The sequence below is a fragment of the Gadus morhua genome, chromosome 2, assembly GCF_902167405.1.
Source record: "Gadus morhua chromosome 2, gadMor3.0, whole genome shotgun sequence".
In the NCBI taxonomy this organism is placed as follows: Eukaryota; Metazoa; Chordata; class Actinopteri; order Gadiformes; family Gadidae; genus Gadus; species Gadus morhua.
Genome location: NC_044049.1, coordinates 3,535,395 through 3,552,672, shown reverse-complemented (window position 1 = coordinate 3,552,672; position 17,278 = coordinate 3,535,395). Strand labels below are relative to the sequence as shown.

At 50.1% G+C, this 17,278-nt stretch overlaps 2 protein-coding genes across 2 annotated transcripts; one reads left to right on the top strand and one right to left on the bottom strand.

Moving 5' to 3' along the window:
- The first annotated feature begins 8 nt into the window (after window positions 1–8).
- Window positions 9–12,509, top strand: trap1 (TNF receptor-associated protein 1). The gene is made up of 18 exons (XM_030376674.1): window positions 9–226; window positions 559–735; window positions 830–912; window positions 1,051–1,191; window positions 1,564–1,635; window positions 1,774–1,934; window positions 2,373–2,482; window positions 2,601–2,674; window positions 3,889–4,044; window positions 4,904–5,024; window positions 5,517–5,586; window positions 6,096–6,243; window positions 6,745–6,930; window positions 7,483–7,621; window positions 8,763–8,848; window positions 9,776–9,921; window positions 11,597–11,669; window positions 11,771–12,509. Exons 1-18 carry the CDS (start codon window positions 100–102, stop codon window positions 11,870–11,872), a joined length of 2,172 nt encoding a protein of 723 aa, XP_030232534.1. The 5' UTR covers window positions 9–99; the 3' UTR covers window positions 11,873–12,509.
- LOC115558499 (MAPK regulated corepressor interacting protein 2) lies at window positions 12,269–16,994 on the bottom strand. Its single transcript, XM_030376687.1, has 5 exons — window positions 16,587–16,994; window positions 16,389–16,458; window positions 15,633–15,775; window positions 13,626–13,736; window positions 12,269–12,974 (listed from the first exon to the last, which is right to left on the bottom strand). Exons 1-5 carry the CDS (start codon window positions 16,636–16,638, stop codon window positions 12,904–12,906), a joined length of 447 nt encoding a protein of 148 aa, XP_030232547.1. The 5' UTR covers window positions 16,639–16,994; the 3' UTR covers window positions 12,269–12,903.
- Between the last annotated feature and the right edge of the window lie 284 nt (window positions 16,995–17,278).

Genomic DNA, 17,278 nt, shown 5'->3' with positions numbered 1-17,278 from the left:
CATCACGACGCGCTGACACTGGGTCTTGCGACTGCCTGCCGCTCCGTCGCAGAATCCCTTCAGCGTGTGGACTAGGTCAAACCTCCTCCTGATGCCAACATGTCTCGCTGTCTCAAATTGTTTAAGTTCGCCTTGGGAACCCCTCAAAGAGTCAACTCCAGACTTCTGTCATCTAACCGGGGGCTCAGTAACGTCAGTCGGATAGCCAGCAGGTCACTGTCCGGAGGTAAGGAGGTGTTAGATCAGAAGTAGCTGTATAATAATAAAGAACTGCAATTGTATGAAGGACATGATAACCAATCATGATCATGCTTTTAATATCCGCCTGACGGACCTCACTGTCATTCATGTTTATTAATATTAAGTGCTCCGACCATGCAGCTCAGCTGACGTAACATTACACCATTGATGATAACTGGTAATGCATAACGTACAAGCTGCTGTAACGTAGACCAACCAGCTGTAACGTAGACCATGGCACCCCGCAAGATCGCCACAAATAACCACACTAATCACAAACCGCGTATACCTTGTCTCAAACATATTTGCCGTCATTAGATGCCCATCTAAGACAGCATCAGCAGCCTTTGGGCTCCCGACCCAGGCTATGGAGACCGCAGCAGCTGGGGTTGACTCAGACCAGCTACTACAGCACCCAGGAGGCGGAGAAGGATGAGAAAATCCCCGAAGAGGAGCCTCTCCACACCATCATCAATGACACAGAGAACGTGAAAGGTAAAAAAACTAATGCGATATGGAGGTTGTATAATGAACTCTACATCAGCGTTCAGACCAGGTAACGCAATTCCCTGACCTGCCGTCCATTTAGGTGACTTCTCCAAACACGAGTTTCAGGCTGAGACGAAGAAGCTGCTGGACATTGTCGCCAGGTCTCTCTACTCTGAGAAGGAGGTCAGTGTGTGTTTGTTAAACGTTTTAGTTCTGTTTCCAACACCCCAAATGTTGGTTAATGTTGAGAGATGATTGAATCCTCATTGTGTTCTCGTGAGCCCAAGTCAACCTCGGGTCCCCTCCGTGTGTGTGGCGCAGGTCTTCATCCGGGAGCTGATCTCCAACGGCAGCGATGCGCTGGAGAAGCTGCGTCACAAGCTGATCACCGGGGGGGGCGACACGGCGCCCATGGAGATCCACCTGCAGACGGACTCCGAGAAGCGCACCTTCACCATCCAGGTATCCTCACGCCGGTAGCGGGGTCACTGGTCGGGGTGTGTGGTTCTGTCGTTGGTGTCCTGATTGAGGTGAAGTGGGTGACGGGGATTTTGAAGATATTATTTGATTGTGTTATTTTGGTATCGTCTTACTCGCAGTTTTAACAAGTGCACTACAGGTGTGGCGGGCACAGATTTGTTTTTTGACTACTTTACTTCTTATTTGTGTCGCTAACAGCCGCAACACTGAAATAACGGGTATTGTAAAATAGGAAAGCCTTAGCTTGCCTCCTGGTGGTGAAAAGTTGAACTACACTAATAAATCATGATTCGCTTTTAATCTGACTGTAATGGGGATTTTTATATACGAGCATCCACTGTTTCCCCATTCCAGGACACCGGCGTGGGGATGAACCAGGAGGATCTGGTGGCCAACCTGGGAACCATCGCGCGCTCCGGCTCCAAGGTAGATTGTTTACTTTGTTGTTTTGTTGTTTTCTTTATTTTTAACATATGACTGGCTGTCAAAGACTCCCACATGGGGCTGTGGCGTGTGAGTAGACGGTAACGTGCCCTGTGTCGTTGTGTTCTCCGCGGCCCGCAGGCGTTCCTGGACGAGCTTCAGAACCAGGCGGAGGCCAGCAGCAGCATCATCGGCCAGTTCGGTGTGGGCTTCTACTCGGCCTTCATGGTGGCCGACCGTGTGGACGTCTACTCCCAGGCCGCCGAGCCCGGAGCGCCCGGATACAAGTGGTCCTCCGACGGGTGAGAGAGGGGAGGGAGGGAGGGAGAGAGAGATTTTATTTCAACATGGTAATAAGAGAGCCAGTTGTCTAGACAAGAAAGGTAAACATAATACCTCGGTTAGTTAACTTGCACTTACATTTGATGCGTGTTTGTTTCATCCTGTTGGACGGTAGCTGCTGTAGCGCCTTAACTTCCCCACAGGGATGGAAGTAGTGTCAGTCTGTCTGTTTCTGCGTCCGTCTGTACAAAGTATAAATGGGATCTTTATTCATCTCCATTTTGTATGTCTAATTGTCTGCTTGATGTTTGTATATTTTGTGTGTGTGATGTTTGTCTTTGTGCGTGGTGTTAATTTGCATTGTGCGTCCTACTTATTTGTGTGTAATGTGTCTGTAATGTTAATTAGTGTGTTACGAACGTAACGTTTAAGTGTGTCTAATGTGTGTGCGCCCCCAGCTCCGGGGTGTTTGAGATCGCGGAGGCCAGCGGCGTCAGGCAGGGGACCAAGATCGTTCTGCACCTCAAGGACGACTGCAAGGAGTTCTCCACGGAAGACCGAGTGAAAGGTACGCCCGCCCGGACCCCTGAAGGGTCCCTCGCAGCACTCCCCCGGCCCCACGGCGTCACAGAGCAACGGGCGGTCCCTTCTGTGTTCTGAGTGTGTTTGTTGTGATTGTGTGGCAGACGTGGTGACCAAGTACAGCAACTTCGTCAGCTTCCCCATCTTCCTGAACGGACGCAGGCTGAACACTCTGCAGGTGAGGCATGAAACGATGGTCCACCTTGTCCGGTTAATTCGTAATAAATACGCTTCACATGCTTCAAAGTGAATTAACTGAGATCTAGTGCTCACATCCGACTCCTGATTCAGCCGGTTGATATGAAGCACAGTTTTCTGTGTGGGTTGTCATGTCAAAAAATTGACATTCGAATCCGAAATAGATACATTTTTCTAAATCGGTAACGTGAAAGGATTAGTCTACAGCAGGGGTACTCAAGTAGAAATGATGAGGGGCCACAAAAATTTTTTTCAGTGACTCAAGGGGCCGGTCGGTATACGTGTGACTGAGGCCGATATATGCTCAGTTTTAGACGTAACGCGTAAGCACGTAAGATACATAACCCCCCCTTGCGCGGTAAAATATCCCCCTTACTTGCTTAAGTGCGTCGGCCAAAATTCCTGACAATGCGACTGAAACACACCCTACGCAGCTCGCAAAGACTGTGATTGGCCAGCTAACCACATCCTTTCAGGAGTCTCACATTTCCGGTTTTACAGCATAATAGCGCCATTTTTAAAAGGCCGTGACAGAAGCGAATGAAGAATTTTGAAGAAGGAGAAGAAGAAAACACAAGAACGAATTATGATAATTATAAATATAAACAAGCCAGCGATTTCCACTTCCACGCCCACAGATTCGTTCGTTGCTCCCCCTACTGTTCTGGCGGAGAATCCCCTTGCAACACGCGCAATCCTTAAGGAACCTTAAAGGAACCGTAAATCAAAACTTGTCTAAAACAAGTCCCTTGTGTAAATTACGTGCTTACGTCTCTGCGTCTAAAACGACCCTAAATCGGCCTTGACTGCTGCTGAGATGGACTGTCTGCCTCGAGTTTGGGAGGGCTGGAGCGGTCTGTGGGCTGGAGTGCTATCTGTTTATCGTTGCAACCCCCAGCCTCGTATTGAGATCGCGGCGCGCGGTTTCAAAATAAGAGCGCCCAACACGATTTTTTTTTTTTTTTTTTTTTTTTTTTTTTTTAATAATTAAAAAAACTTTTCAAAACAGCTCGAGGGCCATTAATAGACACCCCGCGGGCCACAAAAGGCCCGCGGGCCGCTACTTGAGTATGACTGGTCTACAGGATGCATGCAGCTATGAAGTTGTCTGTGCATTAAGTCCTGAGTCTCTCTCCTTCTCCCTCTCTGTGTGTCTGTCTCTCTCTCTCTCTCTCTCTCTCTCTCTCTCTGCAGGCCCTGTGGATGATGGAGCCCAAGGAGATCAGCGAGTGGCAGCACGAGGAGTTCTACCGCTACGTGGCGGGGGCCTACGACAAGCCGCGCTACACCCTGCACTACCGCGCCGACGCCCCCGTCAACATCCGCAGCATCTTCTACGTCCCCGACGTGGTGAGGTGCTCTCGGCTGACTCACCTGAGGGGGGGGCCCCAACGCTGACTCACCTGTATACCTGTGGGGGGGGGGCCCACGCTGACTCACCTGAGGGGGGGGCCCCAACGCTGACTCACCTGTATACCTGTGGGGGGGGGGGGGGGGCCCACGCTGACTCACCTGTATACCTGTGGGGGGGGGGGGGGGGGGCCAACGCTGACTCACCTGTATACCTGTGGGGGGGGGCCCACGATGACTCACCTGTATACCTGTAGGGGGGGGGCCCAACGCTGACTCACCTGTATACCTGTGGGGGGGGGGGCCCACGCTGACTCACCTGTATACCTGTGGGAGGGGGCCCACGCTGACTCACCTGTATACCTAGGGGGGGGCACGCTGATTCACCTGTATATCTGTGGGGGGGGGCCCACACTGACTCACCTGTATACCTGTCCGGGGGGGGGGCAACGCTGACTCACCTGTATACCTGTGGGGGGGGCACACTGACTCACCTGTATACCTGTGAGGGGGGGGGGGGGCCCCCACGCTGACTCACCTGTATACCTCTGGGATGGGGGGGCCCCCACGCTGACTCGCCTGTATACCTGTGGGGGGGGTCCGACGCTGACTCACCTGTATACCTGTGGGAGGGGGGGGGTGCCACGCTGACTCACCTGTGGGATGGGGGGGCCCCCACGCTGACTCACCTGTATACCTCTGGGGGAAGAGAGCCCTAAGTCCTACCTGCTGCTTTGCGACGTTTCTCCCTTCACTGTATTCCAGTCGATCCCTCAAGGGTGGGTTATGTTCGCGGGTCTTTTCCTGTTGATAAAGATCAGTCTCATGTGGTGACCGTGTCTCCTTTCCCGGTGTGCAGAAGCCCAGCATGTTCGACGTGAGCCGCGAGATGGGCTCCAGCGTGGCGCTGTACAGCCGCAAGGTGCTGATCCAGACCAAGGCCACCGAGATCCTGCCCAAGTGGCTGCGCTTCCTCCGAGGTGTGTGTGTGCGTGTGTGTGTGTGCGTGCGCGTGCGTGCGTGTGTGTGTGTGCGTGTGCGTGCGTGCGTGGTTCAGATTAAACCATCTCTCGCATTCTGTTTAGCTCCTGGATAAATATAAACCACCAGGTGGCTTTGTCATTGATTCACACATAGTTAACCGTTTGTTCACTTTAGTGCTACAGCTGTGTGACCTTTTTAACTAAGCTGTGTGTGTGTGTGTGTGTGTGTGTGTGTGTGTGTGTGTGTGTGTGTGTGTGTGTTGTGTGTGTGTGTGTGTGTGTGTGTGTGTGTGTGTGTGTGTGTGTGTGTGTGTGTGTGTGGTTCAGATTAAACCATCTCTTGCATTCTGTTTAGCTCCTGGATAAATATAAACCACCAGGTGGCTTTGTCATTGATTCACACATAGTTAACCGTTTGTTCACTTTAGTGCTACAGCTGTGTGACCTTTTTAACTAAGCTGTGTGTGTGTGTGTGTGTGTGTGTTGCAGGTGTGGTGGACAGTGAGGACATCCCGTTGAACCTGAGCAGAGAGCTTCTGCAGGAGAGCGCCCTCATCAGGTAGAACAGAGCGCCTGCTGCTTTCCGAAGCTACTGTGATTCGACAGGGTACAATTATAATCACTGCGACGTGGGGGCTGTTGTGGTTTAATAACGACGTCGGGTTTCATACCGTCTGTGTCCTTCAGCGGTCACACACGTGTGCATTTATCCCACACAAACTCAGCAGTTCTTACTCCGAGCTGTTCCGTCTTGTACTACGCAGAACAATCTCCAATATGGTACAGATACAGTATTGACCTTATCGTTCACTTCGTATTGTTGACTAAATGCAAGAAACGCTGTATCGTGTGGGGAACAATACGGTTTATAGGGAGCACCCTGAGCCCACCGTGGTTATCAAAGCCGAATGCAGCGTTTTGATTCGGTTGGCCAGTAGTGTCCGTGCGAACAAACCATTTTCGTTTGAAGTACATCAGAACCAGGACACTACTTGTATGTACCTCCCTGTAAGCATAAAGACGTTCATTATCCTGACCGATGCGTCTCCCTCCCGGCCCCTCCGACAGGAAGCTGCGTGACGTCCTGCAGCAGAGGATCATCCGCTTCCTGCTCGACCAGAGCAGGAAGGAGCCGGAGAAGTACGCCCGGTTCTTTGAGGACTACGGCCTCTTCATGAGGGAGGGCATCGTCACCACGCACGAGCAGGACGTCAAGGTGCGCCCGGGCTCTGGCCGCTCCAAGAGGCTGCTGGGTAGTCTAGTGGTTCGGGAGGGGAGGGACTAAGGTAACCTGAAACAAAGGGCTTCGGTTCGAAGCCCGGAGCGAAGCCCCGAACGTTCATTTCAGGGTTTGACGCCCTAACTCCCTACGTCTAGGTGGTGAATCCCCTGAACCTCATGTTGTAACCCTTACCTGCTCATTAATGACCTCTTCAGCCGAATCTTAAAGGGTGTGTTGCTCGTCACTTTAGGAACAGTTCAGATTGACGACTCAATGGTTTGTGTTCGAAAACCTTTTTAAAGGGCGTTTTGAATTTCTTTGGAAAAACATGCAATTAAAATTGACCACACAATCAGAGAATAAAATGAGCACAGTCCAATCTCGGCGACGACTTTGACCAGCGAGAAGCTCCTAGTCTTTGGAGAGCGAGTTTTGCAGCCTGTGCTTCTGTCGGTCCTGAGCGTGCCCCTACATCTCCATCCACCCCGTGTGCAGGAGGACATCGCCAAGCTGCTGCGCTTCGACTCGTCTGCGCTGCCGGCCGGCCAGCAGACCAACCTGATGGAGTACTCCTCCCGCATGATCGCCGGCACGCGCAACATCTACTACCTGTGTGCCCCCAACCGCCACCTGGCCGAGCACTCGCCCTACTACGAGGCCATGAAGCAGAAGGACATGGAGGTGAGGCCCGCACATTATTATTATCATTATTGACAGGTTTTGACTTTTATTATGTAGTTTCTTACTCACTACCGCCTCCTTTCTTTATCTCCTTAATGCCCTGAGTTGACTTCTACCTCTGTCCTTGTTGTCCTGACTTTGACCCTTTCTTGGTCTGTCCAACTCTTAAATAGCCATTCCGTCCTAATTGGACGTTTGTGGGATTAGTCGTTGTTCTTTTTAAACATATTTTGTTTGCTTCCCATATGTGAGGGGTGGGATCCACGTAGTGTCCGAATTATCTGATCAATGTTAACTAACTTTAATAGATAAATAGAAGTAAATAATAATGCAGAGACGGGGTAATTGAGCGGCTCAAATTGAAAGTAGAGCAAGCAAACGGCCCAAACCCATCATCTATCCTGTGAGCGCGCCATGTGAACTCTGAGGCAACGCTAAACAAGCGGTATATGTTTCCCCAACCTGGAAAATAATTGTAGCTGAGCATTGTGACCCTGTCCCATAGTCCTGCCCTTTCCCTGCCCCTAACCTGTGGTGTCTGGGCGGGGTCAGGTGCTGTTCTGCTACGAGCAGTTTGACGAGCTCACGCTGCTCCACCTCAAAGAGTTTGACAAGAAGAAGCTCATCTCCGTGGAAACGGACATCGTGGTGGACCACTACAAGGAGGAGAAGTTCCAGGACAGCAAGCCCGGTAAGATGCGTGCACACACACGCACGCACGCACACGCACACACACGCACACACACAGAGAGAACAGCTTGTAGTAGAGTCTTCTCCTATGGTCAGAGAGAAGGGTTCCTTAATAGGGTAGCTACTTTCTGTGTTGCATTACTGCCCCCTGCTGGGTCTCTCTGCCATATCCTAGCATTGCTTTTCCACGTTTGAACGAACACAAGACGGAAATGTTTCTGGATGTAGCAGCATGTTTGAATAGTGTAGCGTAAATAATCGGTGCCTGCAATGTTATTCCGGTAATTGACCAGGAACTATGGGTGACAAGGGCACTACACTCCATTAACACATGCTAATTAGGAGGTGTGTTCACTAGTGATTGTTTGAAATATCTCTTATCTACAGATGTTGCACACATTGGTTGTACAGTTGATATATCTCCCTCTACTGTACATTTTGTGTGATTACACGTTGAGACAGTCGCACAGACATACCTGAGAAGAGGTTGCGACATTGTTGTCTGGCGAAGAGGGATTCAGACAAACCGCGCAGAAGCATGTCAAGGCCTTCACTGATCCTCCGTCTGTGTCATCGTCTTCCTCTCCCCCCCCTCCCTGTACCTCTTCTGCCCTCTCATGTAACTCTCCCTGGCCCTCCTCTCCCCCCTCTCCCTTTAACTCCCCCACCCTCTCATGTAACTCCCCCTGTCCCTGGCCCTCGTCTCCCCCCTCTCCCAGTCACTGATCGTTCCCCCTCCTCTCCCAGTGACTGACCGTTCCCAGTGACTGACCGTTCCTTCTCCCAGTCACTGACCGTTCCCTCTCCCAGAGTCACTGACCGTTCCCTCTCCCAGTGACTGACCGTTCCCTCTCCTCTCCCAGTCACTGACCGTTCCTTCTCCTCTCCCAGTCACTGACCGTTCCCCCTCCTCTCCCAGTCACTGACCGTTCCCTCTCCGTTCCCAGTCACTGACCGTTCCCAGTCACTGACCGTTCCCAGTCACTGACCGTTCCCAGTGACTGACCGTTCCCAGTCACTGACCGTTCCTTCTCCCAGTCACTGACCGTTCCTTCTCCCAGTCACTGACCGTTCCTTCTCCCAGTCACTGACCGTTCCCTCTCCCAGTGACTGACCGCTCCCTCTCCTCTCCCCCTCTGCAGCGTCGGAGCGTCTGTCTGAGGACCAGGCGGAGGACCTGATGGCGTGGATGAGGAACTCTCTGGGCTCCAGGGTCACCACCATCAAGGTGAGCAGGAAGCCCCAGCAGGGCTGAGCTAACAGTGGTCACGCTTCCTCTCTGGTTGGACAACAAGGCCGAGGAATGGGAAATAGGAAAAAACGCAATGTCATGATGAGTACTGGGATTTCGTCACACAGACTTTAACAATCAAACTAACCTTCATGACGTCGGACATTTTAAAGTACGGTGTCTTACTCCTAACTAATTGTTCTCTTCATCTCCTCATCGTAATTAATTGTAACTTATATTTTAATTAATATTTTAACTATAAAACTGGTTATCACAATCAGTGGATTAGGGATGCACCGAATATTCGGCCACCGAACATGGTCGGCCGAAAATGGCCCAAAACATAATGTTTGGTTTCGGCCGAAGGAGTAAAAAGGCCGAACATAATACACCCAACCTTTTTTATTTCTTTATTTAAAAAGAAAAAAAAAAGTTTTACTAATTTATTTAAAGGAACATTGTTCTTAAATTCTTGCTATAAGGTCCGCTGGAATGTTAGAAAACGTTCAGTATTAAATAAATATTTTGTATCAAATTTGTAATAGATTTTTTTTATAGAAAAGCAAGACAAAAAAGTTTATAAAGGATATTTAGTTGTTTGATTTATGCAATGGTGAAAAATTAAAGCAAAATGAATGAAAAACATTAAAAGCCACATTCGGTATTCGGTTACGGCCTTCGGCCAACTGGTTCAGTGTATTCGGTTTCGGTTTCGGCCAAGAATTTTCATTTCGGTGCATCCCTACAGTGGATATCTTCTTTTTACGTCGATAGAATACCATTCAAAGTGATAAATGATCTTATTGAATTATAAGTAATATAGGGTTAACCCTAACCGCTATGCTAATGCTATATAATAATGCTCATTACTGCATTGACTAGACTGTTGCCCCCCCCCCCCCCCACCCAACCCTCTCTCGCCAGGTGACCCCCCGCCTGGACACCCACCCCGCCATGATCACGGTGCTGGAGATGGGGGCTGCTCGCCACTTCCTCCGCACCCAGCAGATGGCGCGCACCGTGGAGGAGCGGGCGCAGATACTACAACCCACCCTGGAGATCAACGCTGGGTAGGAGAGGAGGGTTTAAACCAGGCCTTACTCTGGGGGGGGGTTAGACCCTACAACCCACCCTGGAGATCAACGCTGGGTAGGAGAGGAGGGTTTAAACCAGGCCTTACTCTGGGGGGGGGTTAGACCCTACAACCCACCCTGGAGATCAACGCTGGGTAGGAGAGGAGGGTTTAAACCAGGCCTTACTCTGGGGGGGGGTTAGACCCTACAACCCACCCTGGAGATCAACGCTGGGTAGGAGAGGAGGGTTTAAACCAGGCCTTACTCTGGGGGGGGGGTTAGACCCTACAACCCACCCTGGAGATCAACGCTGGGTAGGAGAGGAGGGTTTAAACCAGGCCTTACTCTGGGGGGGGGTTAGACACTACAACCCACCCTGGAGATCAACGCTGGGTAGGAGAGGAGGGTTTAAACCAGGCCTTACTCTGGGGGGGGGGTTAGACCCTACAACCCACCCTGGAGATCAACGCTGGGTAGGAGAGGGGGGTTTAAACCAGGCCTTACTCTGGGGGGGGGTTAGACCCTACAACCCACCCTGGAGATCAACGCTGGGTAGGAGAGGAGGGTTTAAACCAGGCCTTACTCTGGGGGGGGGTTAGACCCTACAACCCACCCTGGAGATCAACGCTGGGTAGGAGAGGAGGGTTTAAACCAGGCCTTACTCTGGGGGGGGGTTAGACAATACAACCCACCCTGGAGATCAACGCTGGGTAGGAGAGGGGGGTTTAAACCAGGCCTTACTCTGGGGGGGGTTAGACCCTACAACCCACCCTGGAGATCAACGCTGGGTAGGAGAGGAGGGTTTAAACCAGGCCTTACTCTGGGGGGGGGGGGTTAGACCCTACAACCCACCCTGGAGATCAACGCTGGGTAGGAGAGGGTTTAAACCAGGCCTTACTATGGGGGGGGGTTAGACCCTACAACCCACCCTGGAGATCAACGCTGGGTAGGAGAGGAGGGTTTAAACCAGGCCTTACTCTGGGGGGGGGTTAGACACTACAACCCACCCTGGAGATCAACGCTGGGTAGGAGAGGGGGGTTTAAACCAGGCCTTACTCTGGGGGGGGTTAGACCCTACAACCCACCCTGGAGATCAACGCTGGGTAGGAGAGGAGGGTTTAAACCAGGCCTTACTCTGGGGGGGGGGTTAGACCCTACAACCCACCCTGGAGATCAACGCTGGGTAGGAGAGGGTTTAAACCAGGCCTTACTATGGGGGGGGGTTAGACCCTACAACCCACCCTGGAGATCAACGCTGGGTAGGAGAGGGTTTAAACCAGGCTTTATTTAGGGGGGCAGGAAATTTAAATCAGGCTTAACTATTTGACTTGTTTGTACTGGATGAAATTGACTGATCAATATCAGCGACGGTTTGCGTGTGTATTTCTTTGGGCATCGTTATTGTCCAAAGAAATACTAAAATCTGTAGTAGTGAGGACGACACGCTCATCAGTGTAAGCTAAACTTACTTTAGTCGTCTCTGAGGGAAATTAAAGACAAAACGCACATTTACTGTTCCTTTATCGCCAGGTTGGTTTGTGGTCCATATTTTTCTTAAATATATTTTATAAGATGGTATGCAATCAAAAGAATAGTGCCTGATTTAAACCAAGTGCCGGGCTCGGACCCAGTGACCATAACATGTCCTCACTGGCTCCTCTCCTGGTTGTAGACACGTCCTCATCAAGAAGATGCACGCGCTGAAGGACAGCGACTCAGAGCTGGCTGGACTGCTCCTGGAACAGGTAGAGACCCCCTCTTCAGACCCTCTCGGGGAACCCCTCTCTGCACCTCTACATGCCTTCCACTTCACCTGCTCACCTTGGGTTCCTCCTACGTCCCTCAGATCTACGACAACGCCATGATCGCGGCCGGGCTCAATGACGACCCCAGGCCCATGATCGCACGCCTCAACGACCTCCTGACCCGGGCCCTGGACAAGCACTGAGACCCCGCAGCAACCACAGACACACAGCGCCAGGGCTGCAAGGCAGCGGCCTGTATAGACTGAAGCGGGAATAGAAGCGTGTCCCATTCCCAGGCAGCCCCCCCCCCCCCCCCCCCCCCCCCCCCCCCCCCCCCCCCTCCTGCTTGGGAAAGAGACTTGTATTCTACTCATTAAAGCTCAAGAAGAAGAACGGATGCTGAAATGGGAGAGGGGAGGAGTTCACTGCTAAAGCCCGTCCCCAAAACTTCTGTGCATTATTTATGGTTTGTGTTCCTGTGCAGGTTTGGAGTCTCAAGCTAAATCTAAAACCTTGTATCGTTCGGACCGATGATCGATCTGTAACGTTTTAATGCGTTTCGATCAATTCTAATCTTCAAAAATGTTCATTTTTCCATGTGGTTTCCATTTTGTATTTTTATTTGAAATATAACATTTGTACATGATCATCTTCAGTCTTAGGAAACTATAAACTCGCCCAGTGCACAACGACGTAAAGATTATGACCCAATGTACGAGTAGACTCTCCGAGCCTGATGGAAACGAGGCTCTTGATCCGGTCGTGCCCGTCGAACTTACAGTCGGAGGTTGTTGGAGTCCGGTGAAGCTGTACGGTGAATAAATCATTCATGAGACTCTTCATCTTATGTTTCCCACCAAGAATGCGTTTGTACTCGACTGTCGTTAAGTTCCACTACAGGAAGCACAAATTAAACTCGGTCTAAACAAGTATGGCGTTGCTATGGCTCCCGGTCGCCACGTGAATTAGTGCTGCATCATGTCGTCTTGACAGGTTGATTAGTGGAAGCGGCCCGGCAGAGAATCTTGCCGTGTGGACGTGTAGTTTAAAAAAGTTGAAGTTAAAAAGACTACAAAACGACTGCAAGCGCTCCTGTGAAGTGATGATTTGTTCCGTGGCATTTACGCACTAGCGTCCGCCGCTGCCGACCGCGCCGCGGTTCCTGTGGCTCTGCGATGCCCTCGGTCTCCCGTCAGCCCCTGGCCCACACCAGAGACCTCTTCCCCCCCCCCCATCAGGAGAGCTTGTCGATGTTGGCCAGGAAGCGTTGAGCCCACCACTCATCCAGGTCGATGGGCACGAAGTCTGGGGAAGAGAAAGGTCTCAGGTCATCCATTCATGTATACAATAGAATGTATACATCCCGTGTTTACATTAACATTCATCAAGACATGTCCACATTTAGGATACATTAAAACTAGCATATTTTTGGCTGAAAACATTCCACCAGAATTAAACTATCCAACACGGGCATCTTTAAAGTGAGGATTTAGGACAGAAATCACAGACTGCCTGTTTGGGCAGCTCAGGCTAAAACGCAATGAGCATGTTATTTAGATTTACATTTAGCCGACTCTAATCGGGTGGGCGGCAGAAGCTCAGCAGGTAGAGCGGGTTGGCTGGTAACCTGACGGTTGTTGGTTCGATCCCCGGTTCCTCCTAGCTGAGTGTCGAGGTGTCCTTGAGCAAGGCACCTAGCTGACTGTTAGCTCCCTACGAGCTGGCTGTCGCCTTCTATGGTTGACTCCGTCGTCGGTGTGTGAATGTGTGCGTGAATGGCGAATGTGAGGCAATATTGTAAAGCGCTTTGGTGGGCCAATGGTTAGAGAAAGCGCTATATAAATGCAGTCCATTTACATTTATCCAAACTGACTTCAGTTCATACACACAGCTCGTCGGGAGCAGTTAGGTGTGTGTAGGTTACGTGTACGAATATGAGGAGGAGCCGGTACTCACTGTCCATGTGGGGGCCGGTCTCGCCGCTCTCCTGGTAGAGGACGGCTCCCTGGGCCCAGCGAGGCCCCGGGCTGGGCCCTTCCTCCAGCTGCTGAGCCACCTCCCGCCAGGCTGCCAAAACAAACAGGAGCACCCACATCGTTACTCCTCCAATCACACGCTACGAGGCTGCAGTCAGCACTCAACGCAGGTGACGGCAATTAGGCTCTGATTGGCTGATTTTGGTGACGGCAATTAGGCTCTGATTGGCTGATTTTGGTGACGGCAATTAGGCTCTGATTGGCTGATTTTGGTTGTGAGGTAGTAGCAACCTCCATATGATATTATGGTGGTGCAGGGCTTGTTCATCAGAATGCATCATGGGATGTGTTTGTTGGCGGGATGCCGCCATTTTGAGAGAACTCTCAAGAGTTCTATTTATCCTGAATAAATGTAAATGAACTTTATTCCAGGATAATTAAAAATTTGTTCCGTCAGGTCTCGCACAAGAAACATTTGCAGTTTCAAACACTACAATGTCAATCATAATGATTAACATTTTTGCAATTAATAACTAAACAACTACTACTGCTTCATTGCTACTAGCATACCTATGCTATGAAATGGAGGCGATCAATGTGATCTGACCTCCACAAGTCCTCTAGAATATGTTTCATGTTGGTATAGTATTAACAGTGTATAAAGCATATTGGTTAAACTGTAACAAAGTATACAATAGGAGACCAATAGAAACATAAAAAGACATTAAATCATCACTTGTTTCAACTAGTCCTAGTGATATTGTTGGTAAACTTTGTTCTGGTCCCACCCCAGAGTTGGAATGGAGCCAAGGCAGACGCTCTCCCTCAATAACGTTCATGTTTTAAATAATGCAGGCAGCGCATTTGTAACCTGTTACACCTGTGTGTGTGTATGTTTGTCTATGTGTGTGTGTGTGTGTGTGTGTGTATGTTTGTCTGTGTGTGTGTGTGTGTGTGTGTGTTTTTTTGAATAAGGAGGTGAACTGGTGTTCGCCCATTCTTAATCCACTGGGAACAAAAGTTAATCTTAATGTGGGCAGCTGCCCCTGGGTTTGGACCCACATTCAGCCAGAGACACATGCCGTTTCTGTCCCACTCACACAAACAGGGGAAGTGTTAGAGCACAGAAAAGCAGAGCAGGGAAAAGCAGCCGATAAAGAGAAGGATATCCCAGGGCCTTCAGCAGCCCAACGACCTTCACAGGGGGGGGGGGGTCAAGGGACCATGCTCGCTCTACGGCAAGGTTGTTGACGTTGTTTATGACCTGCATGGCTACACACAGCCCCAAACCACACACATACACACACGCACAGCTAACCCCCCCCCAACCACACACATATAACCACAAACACAGCCCCCCAAAAACCACACACACACACACACACACACACACACACACACACACACACCAAAGCCAAGAATAAATGAATGAATGAGCCTTGAACACCAATGAGTGAACTTTGGAACAGGGTTGCATGTGCATTCCTCCCAGACACAACCAATCATTCGATCTCCCCCTGGACTGTTGTCAATGAGAAGACAAGAGACGCCACGGCCGTCCACATGTTGCTGATGCAATAAAGATGTAGATAGCGGTAGGAGTAGGCCATGTGGGTGTGTGGTGGCTATCAGTACAGGAGCAGCTGTAGGCCAGGGAGGAACCGGCATGGGGGAGCAGGCAGACAATAGTGGCATGGGCCAAAAAAATTACGCGTGTTAAATCCACATTGCCTGATCGTCACATCAGCCAAAGTTTTGTTTTACTAGCGTACTTTTTTTTTTATGAAACAACGAACTTTTGGAAGAGTCAATAAATGACCTGCTTTGAATTAGTGGTTGATGTTTGACTGTTAAACAACGGGTTAGTTAGCCAGTACCCCCCCCCCCCCCCCAGCAGCCCGAAGCGTTCACGCGACGGCATCTCCGGTTCCAGACGCGCGGCTCGTGTTCCCGTGAGCGCACTTCGCTCACTCGCGCGTTTCCTTACCGTGGTGCGCGAACTGGACGTTCTCCTCGTGCGCCGGTGTGAAGCAGCTGTCCTCTGATTGGCTGTTCACCTGCAACGACTGGGCAGGCTGATGGTACTTTTTCCCGTTCGGTCGGTTGAAGACTATCTTGGGGGCAGGAAGCCTAAAGAATAAAAGGATATAAAAGTTTACAAACAGGGTTTCTGCTTGGACTTGAGGTTAAATACATAGCCGGTTGCTATAGCTATTCGAATAATTCTTTCTGGCATTTCCTTTTGCATAAACAAACTTCCCTCCTCATTTTAGTGTCATAAGTTGTGTAGAAACGAGGAGGGAAGTGGGTTGTTGATGCAAAAAGGGAATGCAAGAATGAAACATTTGAGTCACAAGGAGGGAAGGAGCTTCCAACAGCTGAATGAACGACCCCCTTTCTTTCCAGCAAGGTCACCCAAAGTCTACTTTCAACGCAATGGAAATAGCAAAGCAGTGACCTGGCCTTTTCTCTGTGTGTGTGTGTGTGTGTGTGTGTGTGTGTGTGTGTGTGTGTGTGTGTGTGTGTGTGTGTGTGTGTGTGTGTGTGTGTGTGTGTGTGTGTGTGTTCGTGCGTGCGTGCGTGTGTAGCATTGTAAATCCTACACGCAGACCTCATCCTCAACTGTCCTGGCATTGGCTTGATCCGTGCCAAGCAGACCCCGATCACTACTTTAGGCAAAGTCCCGAGGTAATAAGGTATAAAAAAGCTCGTCGGGGGCCACGCAGCACGTTTTAATACTCACGCCGGCAGATTCCACGACGTCTGCTTGTGCTTGAATTCGGTGATCTGGTTGTCGAGCTGCTGCGTGGGACCTGCAGCGGGCAGGGAACGACGCCACACGCGTTATTACGCAAGCGTGCACTGCTATTGTGTCATTCCATAATAATAATCACATCAATTACAATAACATCAAGTTGGTCCGATACCGAGCCGGTCTTACCAGTTCTCCGCTGGGTAGCAAGTTTGCTCGGACCTTTGGTAATTGTGTACATTTTGGAGCTGGTAAAGCAACTGTGTGGCACTGGATGCACCCTACAATGATTCAGTGTGAATCATGAGACAAAGTTTTAAGTAGTTAATTAATCCTGAGTGGACTGCTGGCCTCGGGAGTAATCTTTATTTTAAGTCCTTCCAGTCGACGGGTATCTTATTCCAAGGCATGCCCGTGTCATTGCAGCATTAAATGCAGCAGCTCACGCACATTTTATTAACTTGTCGGTTTACAGTGTGACGCCCCCTATCTGAACGTATTGTCTTGAAAAAAGCCGGTAACTTCGGTTCGCTAGGTGTCTGCAGAGGGACAATGTCACTTATGATGAAACAGGTTGGAAACCGGCTGGCATTGTCGCACATTGGACGCCCACGGCGAGACTTTGACGTCCATACACGCCTCCCCCGGCGTCTTAAAGACACAGTGTACCCAATTCAACAGCCAAGCATCTGCTGAAAACCACCCCAAGCGTACTTAAACGACATTGGCATTAACGAAAGAAAAATTTGCATTGAACACATTGACTATTTAACACTGGGAGAAATGTTTATTTACTCGTTATTTACAAAAAAAGATCTTCCTAATTTGATTCTGATTTTAAATGTTTCAATTGGACAGCCTATAGTACATTCATAACGTGC